An 18,735-nucleotide genomic window follows, 5' to 3' on the forward strand; every position below is an offset into this window, starting at 1 on the left:
AATTCAGTTACTTTATCTCAGCTAGTTTTACACTCTTACATCTCAGAGGATGACTTTGCTCTCATAAATCAACCTCAACTCACATTTTCAAGGCAGCAGCTGCACCTGCTGAATGAACTGGAAATTGTTTACAGTGTAACTCCCAGCAAAAAAAAAAAAAGCTCTTTTGTATGTTCACACTGTTTTGCTTCTCCTGATCCTTCTTTGGAATCAACTGATCCACCTTCTGTTTTGGAGACCTATGTTGTTTCCGATTCATGATCTGATTCCTAGAAAGCCACTCCTTTCCTGGAATATCACACACATTTAGTTCTGATGTCAAGTTTTCCACTTTGTGAGCAATGTTTGCTTCTTGAAACTTCACAATTCATGACGGATCTGAGCCAGAGCTTTCAATGGAACTGGTTAATGCTGCAAATAACCTGGAATGTCATTACTGAGCCAGAATCTGAATTCACACACTGTAAACATTATGGCCAAACAGTCTTTTCCAAGTCTTGTTACCTATATGTTTTTATTTATTTATCATGTGGCTACCTACATTAGTCTTTTCTTCATAAATAGCAATCAATGTTTTGTATTTATTCTATGTAAAAATGTTATATTTTAGGCATTATATGATATATTACAGTTTTATCCTACAAAAACTGTTTTTGCCATTGATGTCATATATTGCTGTAAGCATTTGATTACTGTATTGTTTGTCCCTATTACTGCTTTTTATAGTGTAGTCATGAGATATGTATTCTAAAACACTTTACTGAATCGTTAGCCTTCCTCAGCTTTCCAGAGGTGTTAAGAAATTATCAAAAATGTGTAAAAATAGATAATATTTAGTTATTAAAAATTCTGTAATGCATTATTGTCTTGTTTTAGCATTTTTCATTGTCTTGCTGATTAGCCGTAGAAAGAGGTAATGCGGCCAGTTAGATCAGTTAGCGAGAAGCATTAGCTGTCATGATACAGCTTTTTGGTGGTTTTAGTTACACAATTGTCCTGCTTTGACCCAGCTTTTGCACAATGATGCAGCTTTGTCTTTTGGGGATGATGAAGTATGCATGGTCACACTTGAATGAATGTGTAAGGGATTTTGCTGGCACACACACACGCACACACACACACACACACACACACACACACACACAGTAGATCCTGGTGTTTTTACTTGTAATCTTGCAGGGTGGAGCTTTCCGTTTTCTTCTTCAGAATTTCAGCATGACTTCATTTCTCCAATATTACAACGTCGGGTGGCTCTGGCCAGTCGCAAGGTTGGTGGTTCGATCCGCCGCCCCTCCACAGTCCAAGTGTCCTTGGGCAAGACACTGAACCCAAAGTTGCTCCCAATGGCAGACAGCACTTTGCATGGCAGCTCTGTCGCCACTGGTGTATGAATGTGTGTGAATGGGTGAATTAGAAACACATTGTAAAGTGCTTTGGATAAAAGCGCTATATAAGTGCAGACCATTTAACATGACTCTCCTGTCACTCAGGTCTTGTGTGCCTGATTACAGGTATTGGAGATAGCTGCAGGGTTAGTTTGTTGTTAATTTGGAGTTTTTCTTCGTTTTTTTTTACTTAGAATACCTCACCTGCCTGTCTGCCTCCATCTGTGTCTGCACCTGGGTTCCCAGACCCACCATGACAGTATGGTCTGGCCATACATGAACCCAGCAGACACAGAGTCCGGCTCTGACCCATTGCCTGCTTCTCCCATTGACCCCTTTGAAGATGAGGAATCTTACCAGTGTTTGGATTATCGCCTTCACTTTTACGGACTGTGGAAAGGGCCAGAGAAGCAGCGCAAATAACTTTGGCTGCAGAACTCACTACCAGACTTTATTTTAGATTTTACTAACACCCCTGTCTCTCCGCCTGCCAATTTCTTTTCTGCTCCTGAGACAGCTAGCTTTTGGCCTGCAGGCCCTAAGCCCACAGGGTTGGTGTGGGTATGGCCTGCATCCAGTTGGCTACCAAGCACCTTCAGCCCCTGTGTCTGTAAACCTTCAGGCTAACAGCCAGGTCTTACCACCACCCACGAACTCCTAGAATCCTGCCCCCCCAGATACCATGCCTGCTAATGCCTGGGAGTCTCCCTTCTGGGGAACCCGCCCAGCCATTAAACTGACACTCGGTGGAAGGTGAGGTTCCTGAAGTAGAAGAGGTCCCCAGTCACCCCCCCATCTCCATCTCCTCTAGTGAGCTGTCATCCTTTTTGCTTGATAGAGCCCTTGGACTCGACAATTTCCAGTCTGTCTCAACCAGTTTCTCGCCTAAACCTGCTCCCTGGGTCTCCAAGGAGCCACTTCCTGGAAAACCTTCCAGGAAAAAACGTGGCTCCAGGCGACGCCACACCTCGCTGTTCCCCAGTGCCCAGACCTTGCTGCTTCCCAGCATCATGGAGGTCCTGCCACCGAGCGTCATGGAGATCCCTGAGGCCCCACCACACCGGTCCTACATCCTGGCCATCTCCAGGCAGGTCGATGCCTCCTCCCAGGTCCCTGGTCCTGGGCAGGTCAACGCCTTCTCTGATCCTGTTCTTGATCGCAGGCAGTGGCCTCCCCTGCTCCAGAGGGCCTCTGCCTTTGCTAGCCTCCAAAGGGATCTTGGCCCTAAGTCTGACTTCCAGAGGGGTCCGGCCTTCTTCGTCGCCGACTTCCAGAGGGGTCTCACCTCTTTCGTTGCTGGTCCCCAGTCCGACCTCCCGAGGGGTCCCACCTCCTACTTCACTGGTTCCCAGTCCGGCGTCTAGAGGGGTTCCGCCTCCTTTATTGCCCATCGCCTGCCTGGCCTCCCGAAGGTCCCTGTCTCGGCCATTGCTGGCCCCCAGCCCGGCCTCCCGAACGGCCCCGCCTGCCCAGAGATTATGTAATCTTGTTTTTAACCCACAAGGATGCCTCTAGAATGTTCTGGACACTGGAGCCCCTTGAGTATCCCCATTTTGTTGTTCTAGCTTTAGTTTATTCACATTACTTTCCTTAGGTTTCCCCCTTGGTGTAATTTTGCCCCTTTTCTGAATTAAGCCCCCCCAGACATTGTACAAAATGTTCTCAGTATAAAGGAGTCAAACATAGCTATGCCTGTGTCCAAATTCTGGCAATTGTGCCCTGATGCCACACAATAAGTTAATGATGATAAAGCACCATTTTGACGATTTTCATGCAAAAAATAATGTCAATTGCTAATGCTATGTGCTGCCTTTAATCTAGTAGGGGCAAAGGAGGTGACTACATCCCAAAGATTTTAAGGTCTTCCCACTTCAGAAGCACCAGTGAATGTATGTTTTCATGGGTGTGTGAGAGAGGGAGGGAGTTAAAGAAAATAGGAGGACGGAGGGAAACGGCATGTGGGTGTCTTTGGATTTCCTTCTTCGTGTAGCTGATGCTGTTCACTCACTCTGCTGTATTGATAGAGGAGATATAAACCCACTGAGAAGAGGGCAACAACACAGTCAGACTTGATGCCACTCTAGTCGACACACACTTTCATGAGGTAAGCAGTTATTTTATTGGCATTCTGGTGATGTTTACTTTAAACTGTATTGCACTGCACTTTTAACTCTTGGGTTTTATTTCAAGTTTGTGCTCAACCTTTGAAAAAGTACATGAGTCAGTGGTGCCATATTGAAAACACAGTAGCGGCATTTAAAATAAACCTGTAGCCACCTCAAGGTCTGAGTGGCAAAAGATTAAAGAAATACAGCTGTGTTCTAATCAGTGGAAAAGTGTGTCAAATTATTCAGCAGCCAGGTGACAGAGTGGAAACCACACTCTGGTTTTCTTTCTTTCTTTCTTTCTTTCTTTTTTTGATCAGGTATTTCCCCACTATCTATAGAGAGCAGTTAAAGCATGGGTACAGCTATTCATGTTTAATATTGAACTCTTCAGGCCCAAAGAGTTATTTAAGTCTCATTGTTCTGGCTTTAGGTCCCACAAGGTCCTGAAATGTCTCTTTAAGTTGATCTGTTGCTTCTTTTGTTTGTTTATAGTTTTACTTTTTTCAAAAACCCTTTCCACTAAATTAAAACAGTGACTATAGTTGAGGTAGTGAATGCTGCTGCTGATATCTTTACCGAAAATGTGGGCTAAACTTTGTTAGTCAATTTTGTCAGCAGTTTTTCAGTCATATCAGATGAGGAACCAAAAGATAAGATTGTTTTGTAAAGGCTGTTTTAGAGCTGCACATTTTTCACTGAGTTCATGTTCAAGTGCTGTCACTTTACAGGGCAACTTAATTAAGCAATAAATAATGTATATGTGTATGTATATATATGTGTGTGTGTGTGTGTGTGTGTGTGTGTGTGTATACATCCTGGACACTGCAGTATGTACATATATATCCTAAACACTGTCTTTTAAACATTTTACTGTTTTGTATTAAATTACACATTTTTACTTCCATTCATCCATCCATTATCTATACACCGCTTAATCCTCACCAGGGTCGCCGGGGAGCTGGAGCCTATCCCAGCCGACTCAGGGTGAAGGCAGAGGACACCCTGGACAGGTCACCAGTCTATCACAGGGCTACACTTAGAGACAGACAACCAAGCACACTCACATTCACACCTACGGACAATTTAGAATCACCAATTAACCTCAACATGTTTTTGGACCGTGTGGGAGGAAGCCAGAGAACCCGGAGAGAACCCACGCTGCATGGGGAGAACATTCAAACTCCACGCAGAAAGATTCCGGTGCCCCCACCGGGACGCGAACCGGCAACCTTCTTGCTGCGAGGCAACAGTGCTACCAACTGCGCCACCCCTGAATTTACATGTTAAATTAAATTTAACAAAAAAAATTTTAAAAAAAGAGCAAAACTGTTCACACCATATTTTACACATAGTAGCTACTTTTTAAAAAATGATTAAATGTAAACTTGCACTTTTTTGCTGCATTTAAGTCAACCAAAAATATCAATATTTTACAGATAATATTTATATATCAGCTTAAAATGTTTTACAGCTTTTCCCTGTTTTGTTAAATTATAGATAATAATTCATGAAATCTGCAATAGTGCCCGATTTTCACCATTTATATATGCTATGTTACTGTTTTCCAACATTATTTAACATTTTTTCCTGACACCTTTGACTTCCACAGTGTTTGTTTGTTTGTTTGTTTTTTTCATAACAGACGATCATTTGATGAACTGATCCTCTCAGTAAAGTGAACTGTTGAAGACATTCGGCCAATGCAAGGATCAACATCATTACTTTAACCAAGCCCAACAAAATAACATATACAACTTTGATAGTTTACCTAAATTTGAAAATGAGAATATTTATGTGGTTGGAGAAGGTTTCTTGAGGTGAATACTGTTATCTGTGATTCACAAAATGAAAAATGCAGACAAGAAATCATCTGTTTCCGTTCGAAAGCATCTTCTTGGCACAGCGCCATGAAGCAAGTTTCCAATTTTGACAGAGCCAAAACCCAAAGAAGGACATGCAGCTATGTCTCACGAAAGCATGAAGAGAAAAAAACAAAAAACATAAAAAATACTTGGTCTGATTCTGATTAGGCTGCTGCACATCCTGTTGACTGTCCACCAACTTGGCAGCATGGTGTCTCTTCAAACATCCAGATATGTGATATACGATAAGAATGTTCTACTTAACTGACCGCATGACTGTCATGATCATATCATTCAGTGGAGGAGACAGAGAGGACGCTGTGAGGTGGTCTGTCCTGCAGGACTGATGCATGAATGAGACTATTTGCAGTTTCTTTACTTGTACTGATGAATTATTTAACAGGATGTGTTGTGTCTCTTTCAGCTAATGGATGCTTTGCGAGTTCTCCTTGTCGTGGTGATATCCACATCTGAATGGAAATCAGGTACACATCATGACAAAGAGCATAGACAGTAAAAGAACAGTGCAATAATTGATCTGTTTATGCAGCTGTAAATGTGGAAGAAGCCAATACTTCAAACTTAAACCGAGAGCCATCACTGGAAGATATTTTAATGGAGGTTAAGGAATAAATATAATGCACACATACTTTTACACAAGAGACCATATTTAAAGTGGACAGACTGTTTTTCTACAGGGAAATGCATTTGTATTGCATTTTAACAGTAGTGTCAATATGCTCACACATAAAACATGGTGACATGTTCCTTCGTAATGATGACACACATCTTCAGACACACATCAGACATGTAAAAAATGCACAAAATTGATCATTTAAAAAAAAAGAAAAAGAAAGAAAGTTTATGAATGTACATGTCTGATCTAAAATTACATTAAAAACCTGTAACTTTTGAAAAACAACAACAAAAAACAGCATTCTAGAGATAATTGACATTTTTCAATATGAGAAGTTCTCAAATCTTTCCATTCCTTTTTATGTGCTGCATGCAAAAATGTTTAGTTAAAGTTTAAATGCTGTATATATATATTTAAAGAATTAAATACAGGAAACAATACAGAATTAAAAACCCTTATGCCTATAATCAGAGTAGACAATATGAACCTAATCACTCTATGCACATTTAAATATCCAGGAATGATGAACATTTCACTTCTTGTAATCATCTTCTCCTCCATTTTCAGAGGCATCCGTGTCTGGCTGTAAGGACTTTGACAGAGATACGTTTAACCTTCTTGAAGGTGAAGCGTTTTATTTTGTGCCCTACAGTATGAACAAGCCGAACCGCCACGATGAAGAGTTTACGTGGTACAGAAGTAGCCCCCAGTTTAAGAATATTTCCTCTAAAGAGACGGAGCGGGTGCATTATCATGGTGGTGCGCTCTTTTTGTTAGACGTCCTCCCTGATGATGCTGGCAATTACACCTGCCAGTAAGAATTCTCATCACCTATGTTGTTCTTATTGTTTACTATCACTTATCATCCAAAGCAACATTACGTTCATGTCATTTTCTGATCATTTGATACCTAACATGTGTTTATTCCTGTAATACGATCTGTTACTTTGCTCCTGATCTCCATCTGTTTCTTCTCTTAGGGAAATCAGGCCAACAGGTAAATGTTTTAACCATCATGTGGAAATTGGTGTCTTCAGTACAAGCTATCGGGAGGATGAGAAACTCACCTATGGAGAAATCGAAGACTCTGATGATAACAAAGAAATCGCGTGTCCACGTGTTGTCAGTAACACATGCGAAACGCTGACGGGAAACTTCACCTGGTACAAGGTACGACGACACCTGTGTTTATAGTGACACCTGTTGTGAATGGCAGTGAAGGAGAATGATCTTCAAGGATTTCTTAATTGTAAGCCTATCAATGTAATTTAAAACATTGGTAATTTAACTTTTTGGGGAACTAGTTTAAAGCAGGTAGACCAGGCTGAGGCTGGGACACTGGGGCTTTAGTGGCACAATGAAGTGACTACACATCTTCAAGATGCTATTATGGGATTTGTGGTTCTTCGTCAGCCTCTGTGACAAACTGATTGAACTTGAAAGGAGGTAGTTTAGCTTTGTTCTTTGACCTAATGTTTATCAACCACCTGAACTCCAAAACCCACAGGAAGCCATCGTAAACTGACATTTCCTGTTGAGTTCTCTGGAAATGAATTTGATTTCTACTGTGGCTCTAATGTGTTCAAGCTTTATGGTAAGAAATCAACATGTTAGCAAGTAAACAAACTACAGCATGGTTACTCTGTTTGGTTGCGGCTACATGTGTGACTGATTCAAGACCATTTGAAGATTGTTTTGCTCTGTGGTCACCATGCAAACTAGTCTGTCTTTATGCAGGGTTAAAAATACCATGACCAATATAATATTCCACTAATATAGCGAATAAACGTAGCAGTAATACATCATTGTTTACCTTGCCTACTGTGAATGTTTGTCAGTTTTCTAGTTTAGCAGAACTGTGCGGTTATTTGCAGGAACACTTTTTTGAAGTCACAGTTGTGTATGAGCTCCACTCAGCTGTGCTCTTCGTTTTTCTTTGTAACAGCACCATTTCCTCGTTCCCCCAAACAAACTCAGATAAAGTCGCGGGTCCCTTCCCGAGTGCAACGCTTTATCTGTTTCGCACGTTTGTGATATGACTAACTTATGTTGTACTTTGTAGGAACTTCCGAGAACAGAAGATACAGAGCATGATCTGATTGTTTCTTAGCAACTGTGACACATACAAAAAAACTTTACTTAAGGTCAACCAACTTGTTCTGCTCTTGAAATTTGCTGCTTGAAGCTGAGTAGCACCTGATAAGCTGTGTTTTGCTGGAAGATGTGCAAAGAACCCTGTTTCCACTAGATTTCTCAGACAAATTTGTTGTAATCAATAAAATATAGAGTTTTATAATTTGACAAATGCTGTATTTTTACATTAGATGTTAATTTTGCTGATACCCTAACATATGTTAAAATATTTACAGCTGCAGCACATTTTGATTCATTTTCAAAGCATTATTTACTTCAGTCCACAGTGCTTACTAACATTACATTCATGAAAGTAATTATTATCAAGACCTCAAGCTGCTACATATGATTTTAATTTAATTTTTCACAGTTATTCTTATGTAATGAGATGATTAGTGTATGTCAGAATATGTTTATTCCTTCTTTATCTTTTGCTTTGTTACTGCAGGACTTCAGTCTTCTACCAGGTGAGCATGAAGCTGAAATGTGGGTGGAGAATGCCACCAAAGATGATGAGGGCATCTACACCTGCATCTGCACCTGGAGACACTTTCACAAGGTGTACAACTCGTCAGCCTCCCGGAGGTTAATAGTTCTGGGTGAGAGAGCATGTTTAGCCTTTCTTTTGGGGCTTTGGGACTCGAAAAAAACAAAAGAATAATACAAGTGATCAGCAGCCTTTATTACAACACAGTAAAGGTTGTAAGAGTGGAAGTTTCAGGGGAGGCTCGGTGAATAGAGATGAAAATATATCCCATCAAAAGGACATAAAAGAGCCTGAATATGTAGTTTGCTTATAGAAGTAGTTCAGGGATACAGTAACTGTGGTGAGAAGCCATGAATGCCTGAGGACAGACCTTTGCAGGGCATGTTGTGCAGTCTGAAGTTGTGTCAAACGCTTTCTTGGCACTTTCTACCAACCAGCCAATGAAACAAACAAAACTAGACGTATGCAAAGTTTAAGACTGTTTATAAGGCTACTTCCTCACCAAACAGAATTTGCTGTGTACAGTGTCTTTCAACAAAGTTGTTGAATATGTTGTGTATCAGCTACAAAACAACTGATTATGTTTCTAACACTGGTGATGTGACAGCTGCCAGGAAGAAGAGCATGGAAAAATGACCACTTGGCAATGTTTTATTTTTGCTTTCTTACAGACAAAGACATCAACAGTGATGTAGATATCCTCTCGCCGACCAATAAAGTGCAGTTTGCCGATGAAGGTAGAAAAACTTTACCCAATAACACCACAGACTGTCATTTCACTACAAATCTTATTCCTGCATTAACCCCGCCTAGCTGTTTGGTACTGATTATTTCTGGTCATTAACAAGAATTGTTGTAGACAGTATGGATCCTTTGAACATTAGGACACCCAGTCTTTTGTTCATCTACTCCATAGCAGGACATTGCAATGTGTTGGTGAACTGCTCTGGATCTTGATGCGCTGAACAACACATGTCCTAGGTTCAAAACTTCTTGCCTAATATGTCTTCTTCTTTCATTGCAGGCCGTCCAATCAAGTTAAATTGCTCAGTTTACTGTGGGAAAAACGTAGCAGGGCGCTGTGATGCCCGCTGGAAAATTAATGGAATCTCTGTCAGCGACATCCACTCAGATAGATATAATCAAACCACCAAAACGTAAGTCCAATCACGAGCAGACGTAAAAAAATAAATAATGCAACGGTTCCCGTTTGTTTAGTGTCATTACACATTTGTAATATACTATACACTCATGCACACATTCAACAGAAGTGAGTATACCCTGTGCAATGTCAGTTAAATGCCCATCACCTCTCTAATTGCATTACTAAGCTCAACGTGTAGGTTTGCATGTGAAATTAAACCAGTTTAGATTTACTATATTAAAAATGCAAACCACACAACAGGAACTCAATAAAACAAACGTCAGTACTGAGATTCAAGTCATTAAGATTCTCTGCCATATTTCTGCTCGTTGCTGGAGTAGTGGTGTGGCTCTGCCTTTCTTGGTGTTCTATTAGATTGACATCAAGCGATATGCCTGTTTAGATCATGGTTTCAACTTTTTCATTCATTTAGAAACTTTTGTGTGATTTTGGCAGCGTGCTTTGGATGGTTGTCATGCTGGAATATTTCTCTTCTGTTAAGGTTCTGATCACTTGGGGTCATCTTGTCAGTCAGTATTTCAGTATTTTGATATTTTCACAGGCACATGTCCAACACCTCATGTTGCTCCAGTTGTGCTTCACTGTCAGGACTATGCATTCACTATGATAGACCTTTACACAGTCTGAGCTCCACCAGTAACCCCTGTACTAAGTCTGAAGCATCTGTCTATCTGGTCAGATTGTACATATCAGGCACTGTCCATGCTGTCATTTTTGGAAGATGGCCACTGCAGCTCTGATTAGTGGTACTGTGGCATGTCCTATACTTACTGATTACTGCTGCAACTATGTGTTACAAATGTATAGTTGGTCACTGATCTTCCTGTTCTGTTCTATCTTTGTGAGGTCTCACAGTCACAATCAAATACTTCTGGTAATTCTGGAGCAATAATGCAGACATGTAGGTAAAGGCAGTCCATGGATTTAAAACTGAGAAGGCTCTGATGTTCACAGTCGATTTCAGAACCATGTTTATGCAATTATGATGCACTGAATTTTGTTTCAGTGATCACAGGGGTTCACTCACTTCAGTTATATACTATTTATTTGTACACTTATGCATAACACTGATAAAACTCACATACAGACATTTATTTGGTTTTCATCTGATGGTACATTTCACATACAATTAACAGGAAAATTGAGTTCAAGAACAGATAAAAACAATTATGTCTGTCAAAAGTATTTGCTTTGCTGATGTGAACTGAACCTCTTAACTCTGTTGTCAGCAGTAACCTTTGTGTCCTTGTCTTTAATAAACCAAACTGTGTCCTCTGTTAGAGTAATTGAGAACCCTTCAATGAATACCATCACCACTGCGATCCTGACCATTGGAAAAGTGTCTGCCAAAGATTTCGAGGATGAGTTTGAATGCATCGGCATTGGCTTTTACTCAGTAAAGCGTACCACTTTAACCCTTAAGCAGAGAGGTCAGTAACACTATTATTGAGTTTTTGTATTATATACATGTGCTATAGATAACTGTATATTTACTCAAATACTGCACTAAAAGTACTTTACTAGAGTATTTCCATGCTATGCACCTTTACAGTTCTACTCCACTATACCACAGAGACAAATGTTGTACTTTTTACTCCAACACATTTGTCTCATGTTTTATTTACTGGCTACTTTTCAGATTACAATTACTCGTACATGGCTTGTTCAGTGAAAAACCTCCAGATGAAGGGAATTATTTATTTATTTTCTTTTGGTTTTTTTTGCTTGTTTTGCCTCCAGAACATTCACCTTGTTGTCTTTAAACAATTTCTGTGTCATGTTGGCTGTTTGCTTTAGGTCATTGTCTTGCTGGGAAACAAATCTTTTCCAAAGTCAGTTCTCTTACAGACTACATCAGAGTCTCTCACACAACTTCGGTTGAACTCTAGTATTTAACATAAGATTTTCCAAGACTGACTTTCTCTTTGCTACAGTGATGTCTGATGTTAACAAGTATGGTTTTAATCTAAAATGTACTTAAACACTGAATTTTTAGACAAATTGTGAGTTAACACTTAATTCTAGAAACTTGAAGTTGGCTTGAGGAAACCACTTGGTCCAATCAATTAAGGAGGCAAGCAGAGTCAATTACAAAAGTGTTTATTGTGCTCCATGGTGGCAGCAACACAAATCAACTCGAGCTGCTCCCAGGAACAAAATGAACTGAAGCTCTCCTGCTTTTAAGGTAGAGACTCCAGGGTAATCTCTAGACTTCTGTCTTTAGCAAGTTCTGATCCCTCCACATTTAAAAAAAGAAAAAGATTGAACGGTACAAAACCAAAACATATCCATCTGCTACATATTGTCCATGACTGTAAACAGTTGTTGTCAGGCGAATTCATCTTATACATGTAATCTAATCATTTGTCCAATTCCATGGCTATGAACCCGTAATGGTCCCCCTCTCTGTATTATTCTATCTGACCCCACTCCTAATACTTTCTTCTACATATGGCAACATCCCAGTGTTTGTTTACTCTACACATTCCAGTACTCTTATTCTACAGCATATGCTCTCACTCTCCAGTACATTTCATTTCCAGTGTCCTTCCACTCCACCACTCTCCCATAAACAATCTCTCCCATCTCAGCTGCTGAAGGTTGTAACTCTTTCAGCGGAGTCATGGGTGTCTTGGTGGCCTCACTCAGTAGACTCTTGTCAAAAAAAGCCAAATTTAGATTAGAGATTCGATAGAACTTTATTGATCCCTTTGGTAGGGTACCTCAGGGAAATTGTTGAAATTTTCCTAAATTATTGACCAAAATAATAAATAATTGACCATAATTCAATGTTGAAAAGCAGTTAAAGGAGAAAAATTCAGAGCATGGTGAATACTTTTTGTAGGCACTGCAGAATACATTGCTGTAGATGAAATATAACAGATAATATGAAATATGCAGAACATGTTTTAGTAATACATACACACAAATTTTCTTTCAAACTTAAATGTTTGTTTTTCAGAGTCAATAATTCCACTGGTCATTGGAGGAGTGTTTGTGTTGTTCTTCTGTGTCTTTGCTGCCATGCTGGTCAAGTGCTTTGCCATCGATCTGGCCCTCTTCTTCAGACCCTACCTCCCACTGAGCAAACACAATGAAGGTAGGAAGGAAAGAGTTTTCTTTCAACAGATGCGTTAAATGTTTTATTTTACGTTACTGCTACACAGAGATATCCGCCCCTGCTTCTGGGTTTTCATGCTAAGCTGAGCTAATACTGACTAACGCCATGCTTAAAAAACGCTGATCTCACAAAAGTGTTAACAAGTCTTTTGCTCATTCAGGTATGAAAGATGGTTATTATTATTATTATTATTTGTATTTTTTTTGACAAAGCATTTCATATTGTAAAGTATTATATATGTTTTGTATTATTGTGACAGCAGCGACATATCATTCATCTACATATTCACAAAAAATCACTAGTTGACTTCGGCATCATATTTAAAAATCTTTTTATGACTTTGAAGCTGGGACAATCGTTCCTCAGGTATTGTCATTCTTACAGCCTTAAATTTCAATTTGCAATGGGTTAGGGTTAGGATTAGGCAATATAAAACAAGAAATTATTCTGGAAAGTACTTGATATATCAGTCTAAAATTTCACAAACACCATTTTAAATATCAGTAGTTTATTAAATTATTTACATTTCCCAAAATGTTAAACTAAACTAGGTCATTTATTTCAAGCTGATTTTAGCACAGTACATTTTAAGTGACAAAATGTGTTAAAGTCAAATTGGGTGTGTGAAACAAACCAAAGCAACTGAACAAATTTAGTTAGTAAATCTGTAATGTGGTTGGAAATTGATGTGTAAATTTGTAAATGTGTAATTCTAGCCACACTTACAAAATACTTAGAAACAGTGCTTTCTATGTAACCTAGCATACCTTCTTCCTCACAGGTAAGATAATTATTTAGTCAATGAACTCCCCATCCTCAGGCTGCATTCTTGCAAACCCATTTCAGTTAGACTGGTTTAGTCTGTTCCAGTTGGTGTGGTCCAGTCTTTCAAACAACTTTGCTGGCATCACAATTCAGGGAAATCTGAAACACATTTTGTGCTAATGTAATGGGCGACAGCGAGCCAGAGGCATGATGTAAACAGGGAGGATTTTTCCTGCACACAGTTTCCTTCTTGCATGTGATACTGCAACACAAGAACCAGATGTTAAGTTTGATTTAGGATTTTATAACAACGGCTATATTCTTTACACATCAGCTGCAGTCTCATATTCCACATTCATCAGGCGCAGATGACTGGATGTGGCGACAGGGTTGCATTACATCATGATGATCTCAGGAAACAGAACCAAAAAAAACCCCAAAAAAACAATTAATTAGTTCAGCATCTTTGAATTTGTGTTTCCCAGATAATAGGGTCTATGATGCCTATGTGGTCTATCAGACGCAGAAAATGGACAAGGCCACCGAGGAAACACTATCTCGGTTCGTCACAGACACTTTGCCGTCTGTCCTCGAGAATAAGTGCGGATATCGACTCTTCATCCACGGGAGAGATGATATACCAGGGGAAGGTCTGTATTTTATGTTTGGGATTTTGGACATGCAGGATCTCAGATTTGTATTTGGAAGAAACCTTCTTCAAAATATCGACTGAGGCTCGCTCACGTTATAAGATTGTGTTTTGTTTTACTTTGTGATAGTTTATTTCTTAATACTAACGTCTGTGAATTCTTTTTCAGATCAATTAATGACATAAAATGATGTCATTTAATTATTTTTTTTCCATGTTCCTTCTCCGTACATTTTTTCAGATCAGATAGTTTCAAACAGATAAAAGGATCAACATGAATGTCGTTTTTCTGACCCTACAGATCGTCTGGAGCTGGTGGAAGACTGCATGAAGCAGAGCAGGAGGCTGATGGTCATCCTCACCCCTGGTTCAGGATCAGGGTCTGAGATCCCAGACCAATGTCCAACGTCACCCCAAGCCGCAGTACTAGGAGGCTTTGACTGGCAGGTAACAGTCCACACCCACATCTGTGTCTTTACTGAGTAGATTTTGCGTTTGTATACAGAATATTGCATGTGTTAGAATGAATAGAATAGAATGTCCTTTTTTAGTCCCACAAGGGGAAATCTGGCAACGCCCCCTGGCCTGAACCCAAACCCATTTTGCACGTCATGTAAAGCTGCAATAGGCAGCAATCTGGAGAAGCAGTTGTTCCTTCTACCCTCTCTGTTCTAAGCAGGTCCGACCACATAATCATGTACCTAAAATCTATTTAAAGCCTTTAAACACAGCTAGGGGGAGGAACAGAATTCTAATTTACTCTCATTTCACTTACATTGTTAAAAAAAAAAAAAAAAAATACTGAAAGGTTCCTGTGGAATTTTTGCCTCACGACACCAAAAAAAAAAAGAACTACCACCTGCCTCTGCTTTAATGCCTTAAAAATCCAGCACAGTAGCAGAAGGACACAATCAGGATGAACTGGCAGAGAATAAAGGACAACACAGGACTATATATATAAGTGTGAGACAAGACAAATGTGATTCACAAGACGCAGGTGAAACAGCATCAGCTATCAACAGCAATCAGCCACATGAAGGCACAGAATCAGTAGCTGCTGTGCTGTGATTTGGACTGTTTGAGAACCAAGAAGCAGAGCTCCATTAAACAGACACAGTGGAAAATTAGCCAAAATACCAGAGGCAGCGTAGGTGTGAACCAGGGCTGAAGCTTGGACTGTTAGCTGGGAACTGGGACTTATCCTGAGGATGTGCTGGACGCTGGGTCAAGCAGGACAGGGGAACATGATGATTGAAGATGGGCAGATTCCTGAGCCGAGCTGAGCCAAGAGGGGCAGGAAGTTCACTTTTTGTGATGTTGATGTTTCCAAGCAATGATAATGCATCCCGTTCCATCTTTCTGCACCGTTTGGGACCTCACAAAGACACACACTTGAGCTACTACAGCTGTGATGTCAGCCAAGTGGCTGAGGGTTCAGTGGACAGGACATTGAGGTTGGGCCACAGATGCTAGTTATACTATCTGACTGGTTAAAAGTCTGAAGATGGAGCCAGGAGGAGAAACAGAAGTCTAGATTCCTCTCACATCATGTGAATTACAGTATGCTGAAGGAAAAATAAGAGATTTCTGCCCAGAGACGCCAAAAATTGACATACAAAATCTTGAAACTCACAGCTCGGCCAATAGCCACAAGTGAACAGGACGCAAGTGATTCAGAGTTTAAAGGCTGCAGGACAACAAGAGCTGAGGCTGGAAGCTGGGCCGAAGGGGGCAGGAGCTTTGGGGAAAGACTGACCTGCTTGAGCAGAATCTAGGTGGCATAGGGTGTCAGAGCAGAATATCTGAAGAGAGCTTGATAGTGTGATACAGAGCAGCTGGTGAAGATCTGCTCCAACACACCTGTAATCTAATGTAATCCAGCACACAGCGCCTGAAGTACTGTTTAAATGCAATCCCATGTTGTTTTGCTGCTGAAGATGAGGAAATCATCAAATGTGTGATACCTTGATTTTTAAAATGAAAGCCGCAACACACTGAGAGCAGCCGTGGTCATTCTTGGATTTCACATTTTGTTATTTTTTTCTACCTGCAGCACTACTGATTGTGACTAAAAATCCTTCAGGGAAGCATTAAATAAACTGCTGCTCATCATTTCAGGTGGGGCTCCACCATGCGCTGATCCAGAGGGAGATGAGTGTGATTCTGATTCAGCTGGGGGACACCGGGCCACAAGGATACACTAACTTCCCCCCTGGCTTGCAGCACCTGATCCTTAAGAGTGCCCCCTTAAAGTGGCCGGAGAGTTCGCGTGGCGCTGCAGCCTGGAACTCCCGCTTCTGGAAGAGAGTTCGATACCTGATGCCTGCTACGCCGGCCAAAAAATGTGCACAGTCCGCTATTGTCTGAAAGTTTGTGGACTCTTACAAATTCACAAACAATAAGTATGTAAAGAAAAAATCCTGAGAAAATGAGTTATTTATGTGTTAGAATGATGCAGAGAGTGTTTACATGAGTTTACAATGAATTCCACAAAAGACAACTTCTACATTTAAACACAACGTGTATATAAATATGTCCAGCATGAGAAAGTTTTCAACAGAAGCTACTGGAATGTTAAAAAGAGACAAAAGGATGTGGGTCTGAGAAAGCATATGAAGTATAATATTGCTGTACATGAACTTCTTCAAACAGCAGTTGTTCTGTGACATAAATCATGGCATTAAAAATAGTTTCTGGATGTTTATCCTGCTACATGAGCAGCCTCAGGGTTATTTTATAAGAAATAAGTAACAAGATGCTTAAGTAGTATTTTTTTTATATAGTACTTTAGTAACAACTGCTCGATCAAGTGCTTTTGTAGTTGCACAAAGACTAGTTTAGTGTTTACTTTAGTGTTTTTTCAGAGGCTGTTTTATTTATCTATTGCAAAGATTTCTCTAATGACTGTTTTGTTATTTCCATCAATCCATCATCTACACACCACTTACTTACCTCACTAGGGTTGTGGGAGGCTGGAGTCCATCCCAACTGGTCACCAGTCTATCAAACAAGTAGAGACAACCAAGCACACTCACATTCACACCTACGGACAATTTAGAATCACTAATTAGCCTCAACATGTTTTTGGACTGTGTGGGAGGAAGCTAGAGAACCTGGAGAGAACCCACACTGCACAGGGAGAACATGCAAACTCCACACAGAAAGATCCCAGGCACCCTGACCGGGGATCTTCTATCCCTGTGAGTCGATGTTGCTAACCCCTGAGCAGCCCTGTTTTATTTATCTATTCCAACATTTTTGCCTAATATTTAATTTTCTGTCACTTTATCACTGTTCCTATGAATAAATAAACTACATACTACAGAAGCTGGTCAATACTCTTTGTCTTTTGTCTTTAGTGTCAGTTTCTTGACGTTATTAAACTTACTGAATGTAATGTTAGGTTGAATCTATAATGTTTATCCAGTAGAGGGAGACAAAAGTCCTTGTTACTGTGTGTTCACAATAAGAGAGATGGTTTCATATCAGCAGCAGTCCCATCCAACTTTCATAAGTGGTGGAAGAAGTATTTAGATCCTTTATTTGTGTACAATTATGTAACCCTTATAAGCAAAGTATTTTGAAGACAAATCTTCCCTGTCAGTATTTAACTGTTACATAGGTTGTTTTTTGTTGCGATTACTGCTGCATTAATACATATGTTGCATTTTACTGAAGTAGATGCACTCTAAAAAATAATGTTTGGACTCACACATAGCAATAACACACTGTGAAAATACTTAATTGTTTAAGTCCTGGTTTTAATCTGACGGTAAAATTTACTCAAAGACTCAAAAAATGAAAGTATTTGAAGACAAAATTTTCCTGTCAGTGTAAAACTACTACATAGAATCTTTCTGGAAAGTTGGATTTTGCTGTTGAAGGTGCACTCTACGGTTTATGCCAACCTTTTTGAGTTATGTCAGTTTCTAATGAAATTCTGTTCAGTCAGCGAACCACATCGAATTAGGGGAACTAGTTCTTCCTCCATGATTAAAGGCTGCCAGTTATTTATTACTTGGCAGCAAAAACACAAGATTTCAAAACGATTACTCATTAAAATTAAGTTGTTCAAACTAGTATTGTCTTGCTATTTGAAAGGATTTTTATGTGTTGTGTACTTATTAACCATAAATATGAACACAGGTGAGGCATTCTTAAAAATTACGTTTAAAAAAAAAAAAAAACTCAAGACCTACCTGTTCAGTCTGGCTTTTGATCAATTTGATAGATTTTAGTTATTTATTACTCTTATTAGAACTAATTTAATGCATTGATTTATCTATTTATTCACTTATTTACATATTTTAGTCTATTTAATGTATAGTTTATCACCTATTATTATCACTTCTCATAGTTTTAATAATTTTTGGCTTCTATTTCTCTCCATCTATTTTAATAATGAACATTTTATTTAATTTTA

General features: G+C 39.6%; 1 protein-coding gene across 2 annotated transcripts; it reads left to right on the forward strand.

Annotated features, from left to right (window-relative positions):
- The first annotated feature begins 3,390 nt into the window (after positions 1 to 3,390).
- Positions 3,391 to 17,016, forward strand: LOC103357159 (interleukin-1 receptor-like 1). Of its 2 annotated transcripts, none has more exons than XM_008281586.1 (12): positions 3,391 to 3,489; positions 5,780 to 5,840; positions 6,560 to 6,806; positions 6,973 to 7,162; positions 8,574 to 8,724; positions 9,284 to 9,349; positions 9,637 to 9,769; positions 11,059 to 11,207; positions 12,740 to 12,877; positions 14,149 to 14,313; positions 14,614 to 14,759; positions 16,431 to 17,016. In XM_008281586.1, exons 2-12 carry the CDS (start codon positions 5,783 to 5,785, stop codon positions 16,677 to 16,679), a joined length of 1,692 nt encoding a protein of 563 aa, XP_008279808.1. In that variant the 5' UTR covers positions 3,391 to 3,489; positions 5,780 to 5,782; the 3' UTR covers positions 16,680 to 17,016. The 2 variants fall into 2 exon arrangements, with proteins under 2 accessions (XP_008279808.1, XP_008279809.1); XM_008281587.1 differs by having other exon boundaries at positions 8,574 to 8,721; positions 9,281 to 9,349.
- The last annotated feature ends 1,719 nt before the right edge of the window (positions 17,017 to 18,735 follow it).

Source organism: Stegastes partitus, unplaced genomic scaffold, assembly GCF_000690725.1.
Source record: "Stegastes partitus isolate 25-593 unplaced genomic scaffold, Stegastes_partitus-1.0.2 Scaffold238, whole genome shotgun sequence".
Lineage (NCBI taxonomy): Eukaryota > Metazoa > Chordata > Actinopteri > Pomacentridae > Stegastes > Stegastes partitus.

Bases quoted from the DNA above. Each gene is read 5' to 3' on its own strand.
- LOC103357159 (XM_008281586.1), top strand. From the start codon at position 5,783: ATGGATGCTTTGCGAGTTCTCCTTGTCGTGGTGATATCCACATCTGAA. The intron at 5,841-6,559 runs GTACACATCATG...CTCCATTTTCAG, and splicing joins CACATCTGAATGGAAATCAG to AGGCATCCGTGTCTGGCTGT. The intron at 14,314-14,613 runs GTCTGTATTTTA...CTGACCCTACAG, and splicing joins AGATGATATACCAGGGGAAG to ATCGTCTGGAGCTGGTGGAA.